Below are 14,531 nucleotides of genomic sequence, written 5' to 3'. Positions count from 1 at the left end.
AGTATGTAACGTCAGTTTAACAAGGTGAAAAGTGTTCATTATATGAAGCCAGTTAAAGTTAAGAACATTGTGTAATAGCATATGGCTTAATCTTTACTGTTGACGCTGTTGGTTGTAACGTCACCCAAGCAACATGTATGCTGCCTTATCTGGATGCTCCTCCTCGTAAAATGACTATATAATTCATTAAGAAACTGCTGTTCCAGAGAAGGCCAGAAACTCTTGTCCCTGTGCACATGGGCGATCGTTCTCTCTCTTTCCAGGACCCAGAATAAAAATGAAGGAGGTAAACTATACGGTGTCTCCTTTGCTTGACTGGGGAGGGGGGGAGGGGGGGGGGGGGGGGGGGGAGGAAAGAGAGAGAACAGGATGACAAAGGGAGGGTTAAGGAAGGGATACTGGCTCCATGAAGAAGAAGAAACCTCCTCTTACCAAAATCAGAACAAAAAATGCCAGTTGCATTTTTAAGGAATCATCACCTTAAGGGTTAGCAGAGAAGTAATGAAGTGAGAATGCTGTATAAAAAGGTAGCACTCCATTGGAGGCCTGAGAGCTGAATGGTTGATTTGGGGTGGAGGACGGTGTTGGTGGATAGGGGACCGATTCTAAAATGGAAGAGAAAGATGTTTGTTGATGTTCTGCCCTCAGGCTGTCCTGTACTGAACAAGACTCAATGCAGCTGATACATACCAACAGGCACTATATTCCAGCCAGAAAAGAAACAGGTATGCAGTAGGGAACAACAGGACTTCGACAAATCAGGCCCTAAATCATCAGAGAAGGAGGGAGGAAGAGAAGAGAAGTGAAACAGGTTGTGTGTGTTATGTACAAGCAACTCAATCAATGCCTTGGTCAAAACGGAGAGATATTGCAACATGTTAATGCAGCACACTATGCCCCAAACCAGTGACACTCTGTTCGTGCCCATTGCTCATTTATTCTACATCCTCAATCAGCAATATCAGCATTTTCTTAAGGACATCCCAGGATCGAAATGCAGGGGACAATCACTGATAAATGAAGGATTTGGTGTTGGGGGTAATGTACTCTCATGCTTCTAAAGGCTTAACAAGCCATACATTGTGCGTCTTAGTGATGTACACTTGAGCAAGGGCACAGATTTGCTCCCTAGTGTGTACCAAGAACCACTTCACTGGATTAATACTTGGATTGCTCACATAGTTTCCACGTTACGGATATCGAGGAGCCTCAGCACTATTCCAAAAGACTGCTGCTGCAAAGTGTGTCGGAATGGATAGTGCAGGAAAACACGATCTCCTGGCAGTGATGTCTTCCATTGCTCAATAGCCTTTTACACTCAGAGATGACTTCCAATACATTTGTCAATACATGGCATAATGGCCAACCAAAGTTTACCTAACAAACTGCCAAAAGCTATTTTGTTGATAGAAAGTTACTACTTCAGATCAAACTCCACAAAAGCCATGTAAGCCTGCAAGTGTACTTTGAACACATTCCATTTTCATTTCACAAAAATGACCAGCCCCCTTGGCAGGAAGTGGGCTGGGCCAGGAATTCTGATTAACATGCACCTCATTAGCTGTGTGCCTACCTGAACTCATGGCGATGTCTGAACCTGCCTTGTGCACCTCAAGATTCTCGTCGTCCCTGGAACAGAAAGAAAGGCAAAGTCAGTCCCAACCCACCTACCAACACACGCTCATTGCCATTCACTGTAAAACACTTCACTGGAATGCTTCAGAAGAGTGGTCACTGTTACAATGAATGGAACAAATTGGTACACAGCAGGATCCCACACAGAAATGAGCTCAAGAACCATTTTGCTAATTTAATCAGGACACTGTGGAAAGCTCCCTCTACTACCTCCTCTTCAATCATTTAGAAATATTTTAAAAAGTAGACAGAAACCAGTTGGAGATCTCATCCCATCTCACTTGTTCAATACTGCACTTAAACATCAGCTGAGAATAAATGTTTCAGTCACACAGATGTACTTGAAGCAACAAGCTTGTCATGGGGGTGAGCGCGCAACCCACTCAAGTATCACATTAAGCTCGCCATCAAATTCGCAAAAAGCGGAGGGTCAGTACACACAGGACTCTCTGCAATTGGAGTTGCTCATCCAGAATTAGCAACAGCACCACAACCCACGGGGAAGCAAATTCACCAAATGCCTGAAAGTTGTTACACAAGGATGATTTAGGAAAAGACCAACTAAGGGAGTGGCAAAGCAAGGAAGAACAAGGGATTGATTACTCAACTCTTTCCAGAGAGTTAGCATGGCCACAAATGGGCCGATTGGAACTCTGTGCTGGAAGATTCTACTATTCGGGAAACTACACAGGCTACGCTCTTGTATCCTCATGCAGCAGGTGGGGAACTCAATAAAAATTATACTTTGCTGTGAAAAGTGATCTTTGACTCTGGTTGAAGAGCAGAGGGGCCACCATCTGAGGACTGAAATACGTAACAGGTGCCCCTTCATTTTATTCACTCTCTCTCTCTGCGATGAGCTCTCAACAGATGCCAAGCTCCAACCTTGACACATCCGGATCAAGTGTCACTCCGGAGCTGACTTTAAAACCAAACTGCAAATCCCATTGGCTCCAACATGTCTGCAGGTCAACATGTCTTTGGGTAATCAGCTGTGGGCATAGATTGTCACTCAAATAGCCTGCAAGTTGGCCACCCAGACTGGTCACAATCAAAGAGCTTCCCAGTGCAAAATCGGAGGAAAACCGAATCCAGATTTCCAGAAACTGGGTGACGTAGAGGAAGCAATTCAGCCCTTCTGGGATATTTGAATTAGATATGACTGATCTGCATCTGAACTCAATTATCCACGCTCCTCACAGTATTTATATTATATATCTACCACATGTAAAGGTAGACATTACTAGAGGATATTCCAGACTGCTGTGATTCGGTCTGAAGAAATGCTTAGCTATAAGCTTATGTCCCCATGTTCAGGTGGCACACTAGCAAGCACTGCTGCCTTAGAGCGCCAGGGATCTGGGTTCGATTCCAGCCTCTGGAACTGTGTGGAATTTGCATGTTCTTCCTACACTTCTGTGGTATTCCAGTTTCCTCCCAAAAGATGTGCAGGTTAGCTGGACTGACCATGCTAAATTGCCCATTGTGTCCAGGGATGTGCAGGCTAGGTAGGTTAGCCATGGAAAATGCAGGATTACAGACACGGAGGGCTGGGTGCGATACTCTTCAGGAAATTTGTATGAATTCAGTAGACCGCTTCCACACTGTAGGGATTCTGTTCTGGGCTTGTTGTATCAGTAGAATATGTTAGTCTCGTCACACTATCAAAACTTCTAAATCATCTTAAACACTCAACTTAATCACTCATTAATCTCTAATGCTCAAGTACACATTTAATCTACACAGTAGATACTCTTACTTTAACCCTTTCACCCAGCATCATACTGATCGTTACTCCAATCCCTCGAAGGCTAACATACCCTTGCTGAGGAGTGCTCCAGAACTGAACGCAGAGTCAGAGAGGCAGTTTAACCTGACCTGTCGTGTTACAACAGAGGTAAAAAAAAAATGGATTCTCATCTTTCAACCTTCACCTGATTTTAATATAAGAGACCTCTCATGGGTTAAACTATATTTTTAATAAGGAAGAAACATAAAACCCAAATGATCATAGTGGTCGCGTGACCACAAATCTATATTCCCTCTGTTTGATCCCATCAGACCTCCAGGCTTCAGAGGTCAGTGTGGCCAAATCTCAATCAGCAAGTAAAGAACCTCTAAGCAACTGTGCAGTGGCAAGCTTCATAAAACCAATATGAAGTAAATGGAAGATCAAAACTGAAATTATTACTTATATCCAAAACCAGAGCTATTCAACATGCACCAAGAAACTTAAATCTATATCTCTGGCTTCACTTCACGCCCGCATGATAATATCATATTTTGGGTCAGGAAAAGCTCACCTAAAGCTTGCCAGCTTCAAAAGACAATGAAGTCAGACTCGGGAATACACAATGAGCTATTGTTCAAGCAGCTACTTAGTAGATAAGAGGGGGAAAAAATGAATCCATCACAACAAGAGTTAACCTCTCTCTCCTGTTTTTCTCAGCCTTAACCAAGACAACACTTAATGCAAAAGAAACAAAATGGGAAAACGTCCACTCAACTCAGAGATATCAATAAATTTCAGCCATAGACAGTACCCCCAAATGAGGGTCAGCAGTCCCAGTGAGGGTGGGGGGCCCCGTGGACAACGGCCCCAGTGAGGGTAGGGGGCCCATGCCCCAGTGAGGGTGGGGGGGCCTGTGGACAGTTCCCCCAGTGAATGTCAAAGCCTTTCAGACATGAAATAGGGAATCTTAATAAAATGTTAGAAGACAGTAAAAAGATACACAAAATGCTACAATATAACTGATGGAATAGTTTGGCTGACTTATTTCACCATCACTCAAAGCTCGCAAAAAGGTTCCAGTTCAGTTTCTATTGGTGAATATAACCACACTCAACACGCACATCTTCCAGTGCATCATGCAATCGCTAACAGTGCCATAAAAGGTGTGGAAAAAATAGCTGAGAGTTTAAATTGCATGAGCAAACAAAGGTTCTGCGGAGATTGTAGATAAGTTGGCTTTACAAAGTGCAGCACCCCACTCGTTTGACTGAGTCCAAGTGTTCCAGGATTCTCTGGAATGTACAATGAGTCACCAGTGACATCATTTCATCAATATACTCCAAGCTAATCCAGTTTTCATTGCTCGATTTGGTCATGGAATATTCTAGCAACATAGCAATAAAGCCATGAGATGTTACTTCAGAGGCAAAAAAAGAAGAAATCTTAAACATCTCCCAGGAGCCAAAGGTGTTTCTTAAACTGAGATACAAGAACTTTCTTTGATATAGACAGTGAGCGAATTAGACCAAGTCTCAGTCTAATTCCTGTCATTTACCAAACAGCTCAGTTCAATTCAGTATTGATCTGGATGCGCTGTTGCCCATCACAATAGTTCTCGGTGATGGGGTGTAGCGTATATCCAGGAAACTAGGAAGCACTTTAAAGAACAGTTAGTAAATCAAACTCAGCAGAGTACAATGTGACATCTATCTAGACTGAAGGGGAATGAGCCTGTCAAATTACTGGAACAGAGCCAGAACTGTAGCAAACATCAAGAGTTTCTCATCTTTTCTCCAAATACACTGTGCTGTGTAGATTGAGTTATTTTCATCCAGATTCCTTCACTATTCTGACATAGTTTATACAGTTCTCAGTGACAGCTAAAGCTCCCACACTTCAGGGGAGCTGACTCACCCTCAGTCAACGCAGAATTCACAAAGACCCCCTTCTGCTCGGAGACCCACCTTCTACAGTTCACAGAAACATAAAACATTAAATAGAAAAATAAAACTGACCAACATTTGGGCCATTGCATCTGCTTTGTTGTGGGTTAATGGTTGTTATGGTTGTCTTATCTGTCTCACAATAATTCTGACTATCTCAAATTTACCTAACTTGGCCTTTGAACATTAGACTTTGCCTCCACTGCTTTGAGGAAGAGAATTCCACAGCCTCATGACCCTCCAAAAAAAATGAATTCTCCTGATCTACAACATAAAAGGGAGACATCTGGGGGATACCATGACACAGTGATATCGTCATCAAGGTAATTTTCTGAGGATGTGGGATCAAGCTGGTGGCATTTGAACTCAAGAAAACTCTGGAATTAAATCCCATCGCCTTCTCCAATGTTCTTTAGGAAAGGGAATCTGCCTTCCTTACCTGGTCTGGTCTACTCCGACATGGGACTCCAGACCCTGAGCAATAGGATGGCTCTTAACTGCCCCTCCCTCAGAAATGGACCACTGAACGGAAATTAGAGGTGGACAATAGGGCCACCCACATCCCATTACTGAATAAAAACCAAATTTTACTTTTAACCCTGTCAAGCCCTCTCAGAAACGTACATGAGGGGGAGGCAATGGCTTAGTGGTATTATCATTACCGGGTCCCTGGACTAACCTTCTAATGTTCTGGGGATCCAGATTTAAATGCTGCCACAACAGATGATTGAATTTGAATTCAATAAAAACTTGGGATTAAGAGTCTAATGATGACCATGAATCCTTTGCCGATTGTCTGATGTCCTTCTAGTTCACTGATGTCCTTTATGGAAGGCAATTGCTGTCCATGCCTGGTCTGATCTACATTGCTGTGGGTACGGAGGCCCAATGTGGTTGACTGTTAATCGCCCTCTGGACAATTAGGGATGGGCAATAAATGCTGGTCTAACCAGTAACACCCTCATCCCGTGAATGAATAACAAAAATTCACTTCTCATTCCGCTAAACTCCAACAGATGTAAGCCAATCTTTTCTCATCAGATTAAGCCCTTCATCCCAGGAATCATTCCTTCTTCAAGCTGTATCTAACAATTATATATTTGTTCAACTCAGGAGTCTGAAATTATATATACAGTATTCCAGATATGATCTCAAAAACTGCAATTAAACTTCCAGCGGTCTCTCTCGCTCCCCTCGGAACACAGCAGGCCCCCTCATACATCCCTAGCCCAGGCTGAGGGAGAAGGAAAGCTGCAGTGCTCTGACTGAGCGCTGAGTGACAATAAACAGTTTGTGACAGAAATAGGAATCATTTCCTAATAACGAGCCAAGTGTCAGTACCAAGCTTGTCAGCAGACGTACAGCAGGCAATCAGCACATCCAGAAATAGAGACTCACATTCTCCACATTCCACAGCTCAGGAATGAAAACAAGGGGGTCAATTACCCCAGACAGGCTCCTTGTCAGTCCTTCACTTGGACCAGTTTGAATCATGGAAAAAAATAAAACTAGCTCAGCCACAGTCCCAAGTCCGCCTAAGCCCCATCACAGACTGCGTTCCACCCACTTCTTCTTCTGATGGAACATTCTGGATTCATGTTTCTTGACCTTCAAACAGCAGTAAATAGTAAGTCAGATCCTGTGGTTCCACCAAGCATAAGCCACCTAAACCTGAGCTCCACAGGGAATAGTTTTATTCCCTGACCTCCAGCCATGTGCCAGGGCCATTGAGTTTTGTGGACATTGTGGATAGACAGGAATTGGCATTGGCTCAATGGATCCACATTCACCACCTCACTCCGGTGGTGTTTCCTCAGGAGTCTAAACAGAAGCTTTAGCACACCACTCTCTTCCTCGCACCTGTCCCTCCTACTACCCACCCACAGCATATCCTCCACATGTACCTATACACATTATCCTGAACAAACTCCTGGAAGTGTTAAAACTGCAAAATGGAAGTTTAAAACTTTTGACTCTCATCTGCACCACATATAAGCCACCTATCCAGTGAGATTATACAGCTGAATAAGTTTCTGAAACAATGGTTAATAATGGAAAGTTACTGCTCCAGTACAGATCGCTTGGAGAGATGAGAAAGCAAATTAACTCACATGTGTACACAGCACCTTTAATACATCTATTGTAACTAGGAAAACTGTTCCCCAATAGCATTGTGGAGGACCCTTACAACATCTTCTCAAGGACAATAAATGCTGATGTACCCAGCAATGCTGACACCCCCAGTACAAATAAAAACCAATACCTTTCCACCTGGAACTTTGATTTACTTGCACATCTTTCATAGCTCAGAACAATCCTGAAGCACTTTACTGCCAACAGACTTTTTGAGGCCTAGTTGCTTTTGCAATGCAAGGAACTTGACAGCAACTTTGGACACAAGATCCCATGAGCAGACCAATTTGTGCACTGTATGATCCCAATAAGCCATAGGTGAAACAACAGGAGCAGTGAAAACATCCCACTGCCCTTATTCAAACAGTGCCGTGGCGGATCTCTGCCAGATTCAGGCCCGAGTTGAGGAGGAAGTTCTTCTCCCAAACGTTTGTGAATCTGAAGAATTCCCTGTCCACTGAAGCAGTTGAGGCTACCCCATTCCATGTTTTTAAGGCAAAGATAAGTAGAGTTTTGAACAGTGAAAGAATTCCAGGTTATGATGAGTGGGCTGGTGGTCGAGCTCATTCCACAAAGACATCAGCTGTGATCTGACTGAATGGCAGAGCAGGCTCGAGGGGCCAGATGGCCCACTCCTGCTCCTATTGCTTATTGACCCAAGAGGCTAGATGGAACAGAGCAAAGGACAAGGGTCCAAACTTGGACCTTCACACTGAGGTTTGTCCAACTTTTGTCCCTGGTTTGTTGTCTCAGTATTTCAACGACTGCATAAAATCAACAATGAACTGAAGTGCACAGACTCAAATGAGTGTGAACAGCGGGTTGTACAACACCAGCCACCCTGGCAGAAGTAGATAGCTTCTAGGGCCTTACTTCAGGTTCCATTGGAAACACCCTTCCTGTCCCACTACCATATGGTGCCATTAAAGCAGGGACAGGGCAGGGTGAGCATTATGCAGGGCTGTGACCTATACCGTGAGGGCACAGGCTTCACCAGTGGAGGGTGGCCTCTTGTTGTGAGGTTCTGGAGACTGCCAGCTCCCATCCTGATCTACTGCTGGTCAGTTAGCGCAGTTGGACGGATAGCTGGTTTGTGATGCAGAATGATGCCAACAACATGGGTTCAATTCCCACACTGGCTGAGATTACCATGAAGGACTCTCCTGCTCAACCTCTCCCCTCACTTGAGGCATGCTGACCTTCAGGTTAATGAGAAAGCAGCCCTATGGTATGGTGTAACTTTGCCTTTATTTCACCATGATCTATTGGAGACATTGGGAGGGACCTAGGATGAGATGAAAGTTGCTTTGAACATTGGCTCTACCAACAAGTATCTGTGAAACAAATGACAGGTGCCAAAGTTCAGGACATTGGTAAGAACATACTGGAACATTAGCCCACCCACACCACCATTTTTGTTTCCCTTTCCTGCATCCCCTCAATCATCATTCAATTCCTCTGCCTCAACATATTCCTTACCAGTTGGAAATTTGTGACCTGGGATCACTGCCAGTCTCCGCCCTTTAAACACTCTCAAAACCAGCAGTCTGTGTGGGCTAAACTAGTGATGCTATCTTTATCAGAGTTGACATCTTGTGCTACTAAAGTCCCTCCAGCCGAGAGTGGAGAGCAATAGTCCATCAGAGTGGCACTTTGATATGGTACTGGGATTCGTACCTAGACTTTCAGGTTCACCGGGCTCTCGAGCAGAGATCAACATTGTCTTGCTCACCAACAGTGTCTTTTATTCCCAATTAATTATTCTCTCTCTCCTTAGCCATTGCCCAGCAATGACCATTGCTCTCACTTTCAAACTCATTGATTCATTAACAAACGCAAACACTGGAGCACAGTATATCTGTGGAGAGGAACAGAGATAAATGTTTCAAATCCGACACGATTCTTCATCGGCCTATGGTCTGAAGATGACAGATCAAACTCTAAACATTAACTCTCTCTCTCTCTCCTCACAGATGCTGCGAAACCTGTTGAGTTCTTCCAGCATTCTGTGTGTTTCTTTCAGTAATCCAGCATGAGGTGTTTTGCTTCAAATTCTATTTATAGCCTACTTCCTCCACACTCCATTCCATATTCTTCCCTTCTCACCTGGAAGCCCCTATCTCCTGGTTGATGTCTGATGCCTTACTGTAGCCCATGTCTATCGCTTCTACACCTTGCATAACTGGTCAAACATCAGCAAACAATCAACTGCAGAAGTATCGCAATAAACTCCAGCAGACCACGAGGGCCATGGAATATTGACAAGCCCAGGGACTACAGCTGATTTACACACACTGAACCAGGGAGTCATAAAAAGCCTGATACATACCCTAGTTAGGATCTGGAACAGTAGTCACAGGCTGAGAGTTGTCTGGGCTGTCCAGTGTAGCCATGCATCGGGAAATCCTTTTACACACTAGATTAGTGGCAAAGTCTGCCTTGATTGGAAAGACGATCTTATATTGATGCTACAGTGCTGTCAATAGCCCACTGGGACATGCAGTAATAGTAAACAAGTCACACCATGAGGCAGTCCAGTGATACCTTGCACCCGTGCCACATTTATTTTGAGACTTCAAGGACACAATGACGGCTTCTAACCAGGCCAGAGGAATGTAAACTAACTCTCTGATCCACAGCATGACGCCACCAAGTGCAAATCGTGACCCTGTCTGCCAAATTGGGAAACACAGGCAACAGACTGCGGGCACAATGCCACCCATTCAGGGGAGACTGTCCTGTGCCAGGCATTTTTATACCGCCGGTCCACTCAATCCAGTTGTAAATTAATGCCATCCATTTACACTGCAAAACAGTAATGTTCACTAAAGCACAAAGAGCACAAGATTAAACACAAGGCTCTCAGTTACTGTCCTAACTCAGCCCCACTGGATATAAAATTAAAACAGCACAAAGTGGAGGTGGAGAAGAGTTTAAGCTGCATGTTAGAAGAAGACTGCTTTCATTGTCAAATAGATTCCAACATCTAATGCGCACAGTGAGGGAAGACTTTAACATGGCATCACGTGCAGCTTGTAACAAAACCAACAATCTGTTCTCCTCTACCAACACAAGATTGTCAAAGCCCTTTTCACAAAGGCCCTTTAGGTGGTTGACAATTGTTTTCGTTGAAGAAACAAATCACATTTATCGTGTAACAGGAGAGACCCGTTCCATACCTTGGATTGACTTTGTCAGTTAAAGGAGGCATTTTCTTTTCGATGGGTAATTCTTCAGCTTGCTCCAATTGTGCCGTGACGTTAGATTTGGCCTGGATGTGATCACCGGCTTGAAAAGGGAGATGTTGTGCTTTCAATGACTGCTCATTTGATTCACTGGTGTTGGATGTGAAAGCCCCAGATCTCAGCTGTCAGCTTTAAGTACCTCAGCTCCTCCCACCACACTGCTTTAATTAGGCTCCTTCATACAGCCTGGCTGACGTCTTTCTCACAGGATTCCAAAGGACAAATACCCCGAGATGGCTGAAATGTTTCAATAGCCTGTAGTCTGTTTGATCCGAATGGGGAAGGATGATCTCACACTTTGACACAATGTATGACAAGGGCTAAGGTATGGACTGGTCAATAAAGTTTTGTTTGTGTTGAGAGTAGATTTTCTGTGACAGACGCTAAGGGAAGCTGTGCACAAAGAAAGCTCAGCTTGCCTGGACCCTGATCCAAATGATAGATGATTTATTCGTACCACAGGCAATGGGGCTAGGCTAACGTTGTGGGAACATGGGTTCAAATCCCCCCAAAACAGATAGTGAAATTTGAAGCTAGTTAATAAATCTAGACTTAGCTAAATATTGACCAGATATACAGCCGTGTGGTAGACCCTTATGCCCTGAATTTCCCAGCAAGCCATTCACTTGTATTTAACCGCTACCAAAACAGGAAGAGAAATTGCTGTTTTTGTTTCAGATTTACAGCATCCGTACTTCTTTCAGTTTTTTTTTGTCGTACCGCTATCAAGTCTAATAAAAGGAATTAAACCAGGCTGACCAAAGCGCTGACAATGACAACAGAATACAGAGCCCTCTTGATACCATAAGAGTGTGGGCCAAATGCTGGCAAATAGGATAAGAGTAGATAGATGCTGAATGGCTGCTACAGACTCAATGGGTGGAAGGGCCTTTTTGCCATGCTGTGAAGCCTCCTTATGAGCATCTGATCCAATGAGAACAACAATATTCCAGATACCATCGGCACCATCCTGTACCATGTACAGGGTAGATGCAGCAGAGGTGGTGGCACAGTATTCTACAGTTGACCGGGGAGATCCCGATATTGCATTTGGATCCTATGAATTCGCTCAGCATCAGGTCAAACATGGGTGAGGAAACCACTTGCTGAACACCACTTACTGTCTCCCTCCTGAGCTGATGAATCAGGCTCCATGTTGAGCAGCACCTGGAGAAAGCTGGAGGGTGGCAATTGCCCAGAATGTAGTCGAGGTGGAGACCTCAATGACCGTTACAAGGAAGAACCACAACTGACCAAACTGGCTAAGTCCAGAAGGACGTAATAATAAAGAGGGAAAACCGTACTTGACCTTATGCCAACCAATCCATCAGTGGCAGTTCCGTCTGTCTATGACTGTATTGAAAGGAGTCAAGAGTACAGTGGTGCCAGACAAGCACAATAGGTCAGACAGCAGGAAAATCCTGATGAAGGACTTTTGCCCGAAACATCGGATGCTACCTGACCTGCTGTGCTTTTCCAGCACCACTCTAATCTTCAGCATCTGCAGTACCCATTTCTGTCTAGTATTGATAGGTGTGACCACTGCACTGTCCTTGTGGAGACAAAGTTCTACATTGAGGAAAGCCTCCATCATGTTAGGTGACACTGTGCTAAATGGGACAGATTTTAAGCAAATCAAACTACTCAAGACAGTGGGCCAGCAGCAGCAAAATTGTACTTCAATATGATCTGAAACCTCAGGACTGGTCATAACCCCCACGTAACATTACCATCAAGCCAAGGGATCAACCCTGGTTCAATGGAGAGTACTGGAAGGCTTGGCAGGAGAAGCACCTAAAACTGGTGAAGCTACCATACTGGACTACATGTGGGCCAAGCAGCAGAAGCAGTCAGTGACAGACAGAGCCAAGCAATCCCACAACCAAGAGATTAGATCGAAGTTCTGTAGTCCTGTCACATCAAATTGTGAATGGTGGTGGATAATTAAACAATTCGCTAAAGGAGGAGGCTCTATAGTTATCCTCAATGAAGGGAGAGCCAGCTCAGTGAAAGAGACAAAGCTGGAGCATTTGCAGCAATCTTCAGCTGGAAATGCTGAGTGGATCTCTTCACTTAGGTGGTCCCCTGTATCTCAGATTCCAGTCATTGGCCAATGCAATTGATTCCACACTAACACCAAGAGCGAGCTGGAGGTACTGGGTACTGCAAAGGCTGTGGCTCCAACACCATCCCAGCAATAGTACTAAAGATGTACAATCATAGAATCTCTTTAGTGTGGAAACAGGCCATTTAGCCCAAGTCCATACCGACCCTCCAAAAGAGAAACCCACCCAGACCCATTTCCCTTAATGCACCTAGCCTACACATCCCTGAACACCATAGGGTAATTTAGCATGACCAAGCCACCTAATCTGCACATCTTTGGACTGTGGGAGGAAACCCACACAGACACGAGGAGAATGTGCAAACTCCACACAGACAGTCGCCCGAGGCTGGAATCGAACCAGGTCCCTGTTGCCTAGAGGCAGCAGTGCTAACCACTGAGCCACCGTGCTGCCCTAAACATGCTCCATAATTAGCTGCATCCCTAGCCAAGCTGTTCTAGTCCAGCTGCAACACTGGCATCTACACAGAATTACACAAAGGGCTCAACTCAAAAAGGGGAAGGAGTGGAACTGCTCTGACATCAAAGCCACAAAACAGAGAGAATGTGGCAACAAAGAGTCCTGGCAAAACTGTAGCTAAAGGGGAATTAGGGGAAAACTCTGCATTGGCTGGAGTCACAGCTGACACAAAAGGAAAATGGTTGTAGTTGTTAGAGACCAGTCATTTCAGCTCCAGGACATCCTGGAGTTCATCTGGTACATATTTTAGTTTCAGTTACCTGTTAAGAGATGTTATGTTACATACATGGAGAAGGAGGAACTTGAGCTGGCCTTCTGACTAGGTAGCGATATTACCGTGGCGCCGGAAGACCTTATACAGTTCCTCAAGGTAGTGCCCTAGGCTCAACCATCTTCAGTTGCTTCATCAAAGACCTCCCCTCTATTATAAAAGGTCAGAAGTGGCATTTTGGCTGCTGCTTGCACAATGCTCAACCCCATTCATCACTCCACAGATCTTGATGCAGTATTTGTCCAAACTGAGCAAGACCTGGACAACATTTAGTCTTGGACTGGTACATGGCAAGTAACACACATGCCAGACAATCACCATCTCCAATAAGAGACAGAATCTAACCATTGAATGTAAAGAAGCAAAAAGAAATTACCAATGGCATTGTCAAACGTCCCAAAATCAATATCCTGGGAGTTACCATCGAACAGACACTAAACTGAACTAACCATATAACTATCATAAATCATAGAATCCCTACAGCATGAAAACAGGCCCTTCAGCTCAACAAGTCCACACTGACCCTCTGAAGAGTAGCCCACCCAAACCCATCCCCCTACCCTATTACTCGACATTTACCCCTGATTAATGCACCTAACCTACACATCCCTGAACACTATGGCAACTTAGCATGGCCAATACACCTAACCTGCACATCTTTGGATTGTAGGAGGGAACCCATGAAGACATATGGAGAATGTCTATGTGAAGTCAGCACAGTCACCAGAGATTGGAATCAAACCTGGGTCCCTGGTGCTGTGAAGCAGCAGTACTAACCACTGAGCCACCCCAAGTATTGTCACAGGAAGAACAGAACAACCCAGGGAGTTCTGCAGCAGGTAACTCACCTCCTGACTCCCTAAAGCATATCCACCGTTGCCATTGAAGAAGGGAGGAAACTACAGACTAGTCAGTCTAACCTCGATGGTCAGGGAAAACTATTGGTAGCAATTCTGAGGGACAGAATTAATCTGCACTTGGACAGGC

The 14,531-nt window shown here is 44.5% G+C and overlaps 1 protein-coding gene across 30 annotated transcripts in view; it reads right to left on the bottom strand.

The window, feature by feature from the left end:
- LOC132834995 (sorbin and SH3 domain-containing protein 1) overlaps positions 1-14,531 on the bottom strand; it is a 434,648-nt gene that overhangs the window by 144,394 nt on the left and 275,723 nt on the right. For 25 of the 30 annotated variants that reach the window (XM_060854195.1, XM_060854183.1, XM_060854186.1 and 22 more), the window contains exons 1-2: positions 10,623-10,768; positions 1,574-1,629 (exon numbers count right to left, since the gene is read on the bottom strand). In XM_060854195.1, coding sequence (XP_060710178.1) covers positions 1,574-1,629; positions 10,623-10,654 — 88 coding nt within the window. In that variant the 5' untranslated portion in view covers positions 10,655-10,768. Of the gene's footprint in view, positions 1-1,573; positions 1,630-10,622; positions 10,769-14,531 lie in introns of those variants that run through there. The other 5 variants (XM_060854191.1, XM_060854189.1, XM_060854190.1 and 2 more) reach the window with 1 other exon arrangement.

The sequence above is a fragment of the Hemiscyllium ocellatum genome, chromosome 43 (genome assembly GCF_020745735.1).
Source record: "Hemiscyllium ocellatum isolate sHemOce1 chromosome 43, sHemOce1.pat.X.cur, whole genome shotgun sequence".
In the NCBI taxonomy this organism is placed as follows: Eukaryota; Metazoa; Chordata; class Chondrichthyes; order Orectolobiformes; family Hemiscylliidae; genus Hemiscyllium; species Hemiscyllium ocellatum.
The sequence above is the reverse complement of the archived record's forward strand: the minus strand, read 5'-3'. Positions and strand labels throughout refer to the sequence as shown.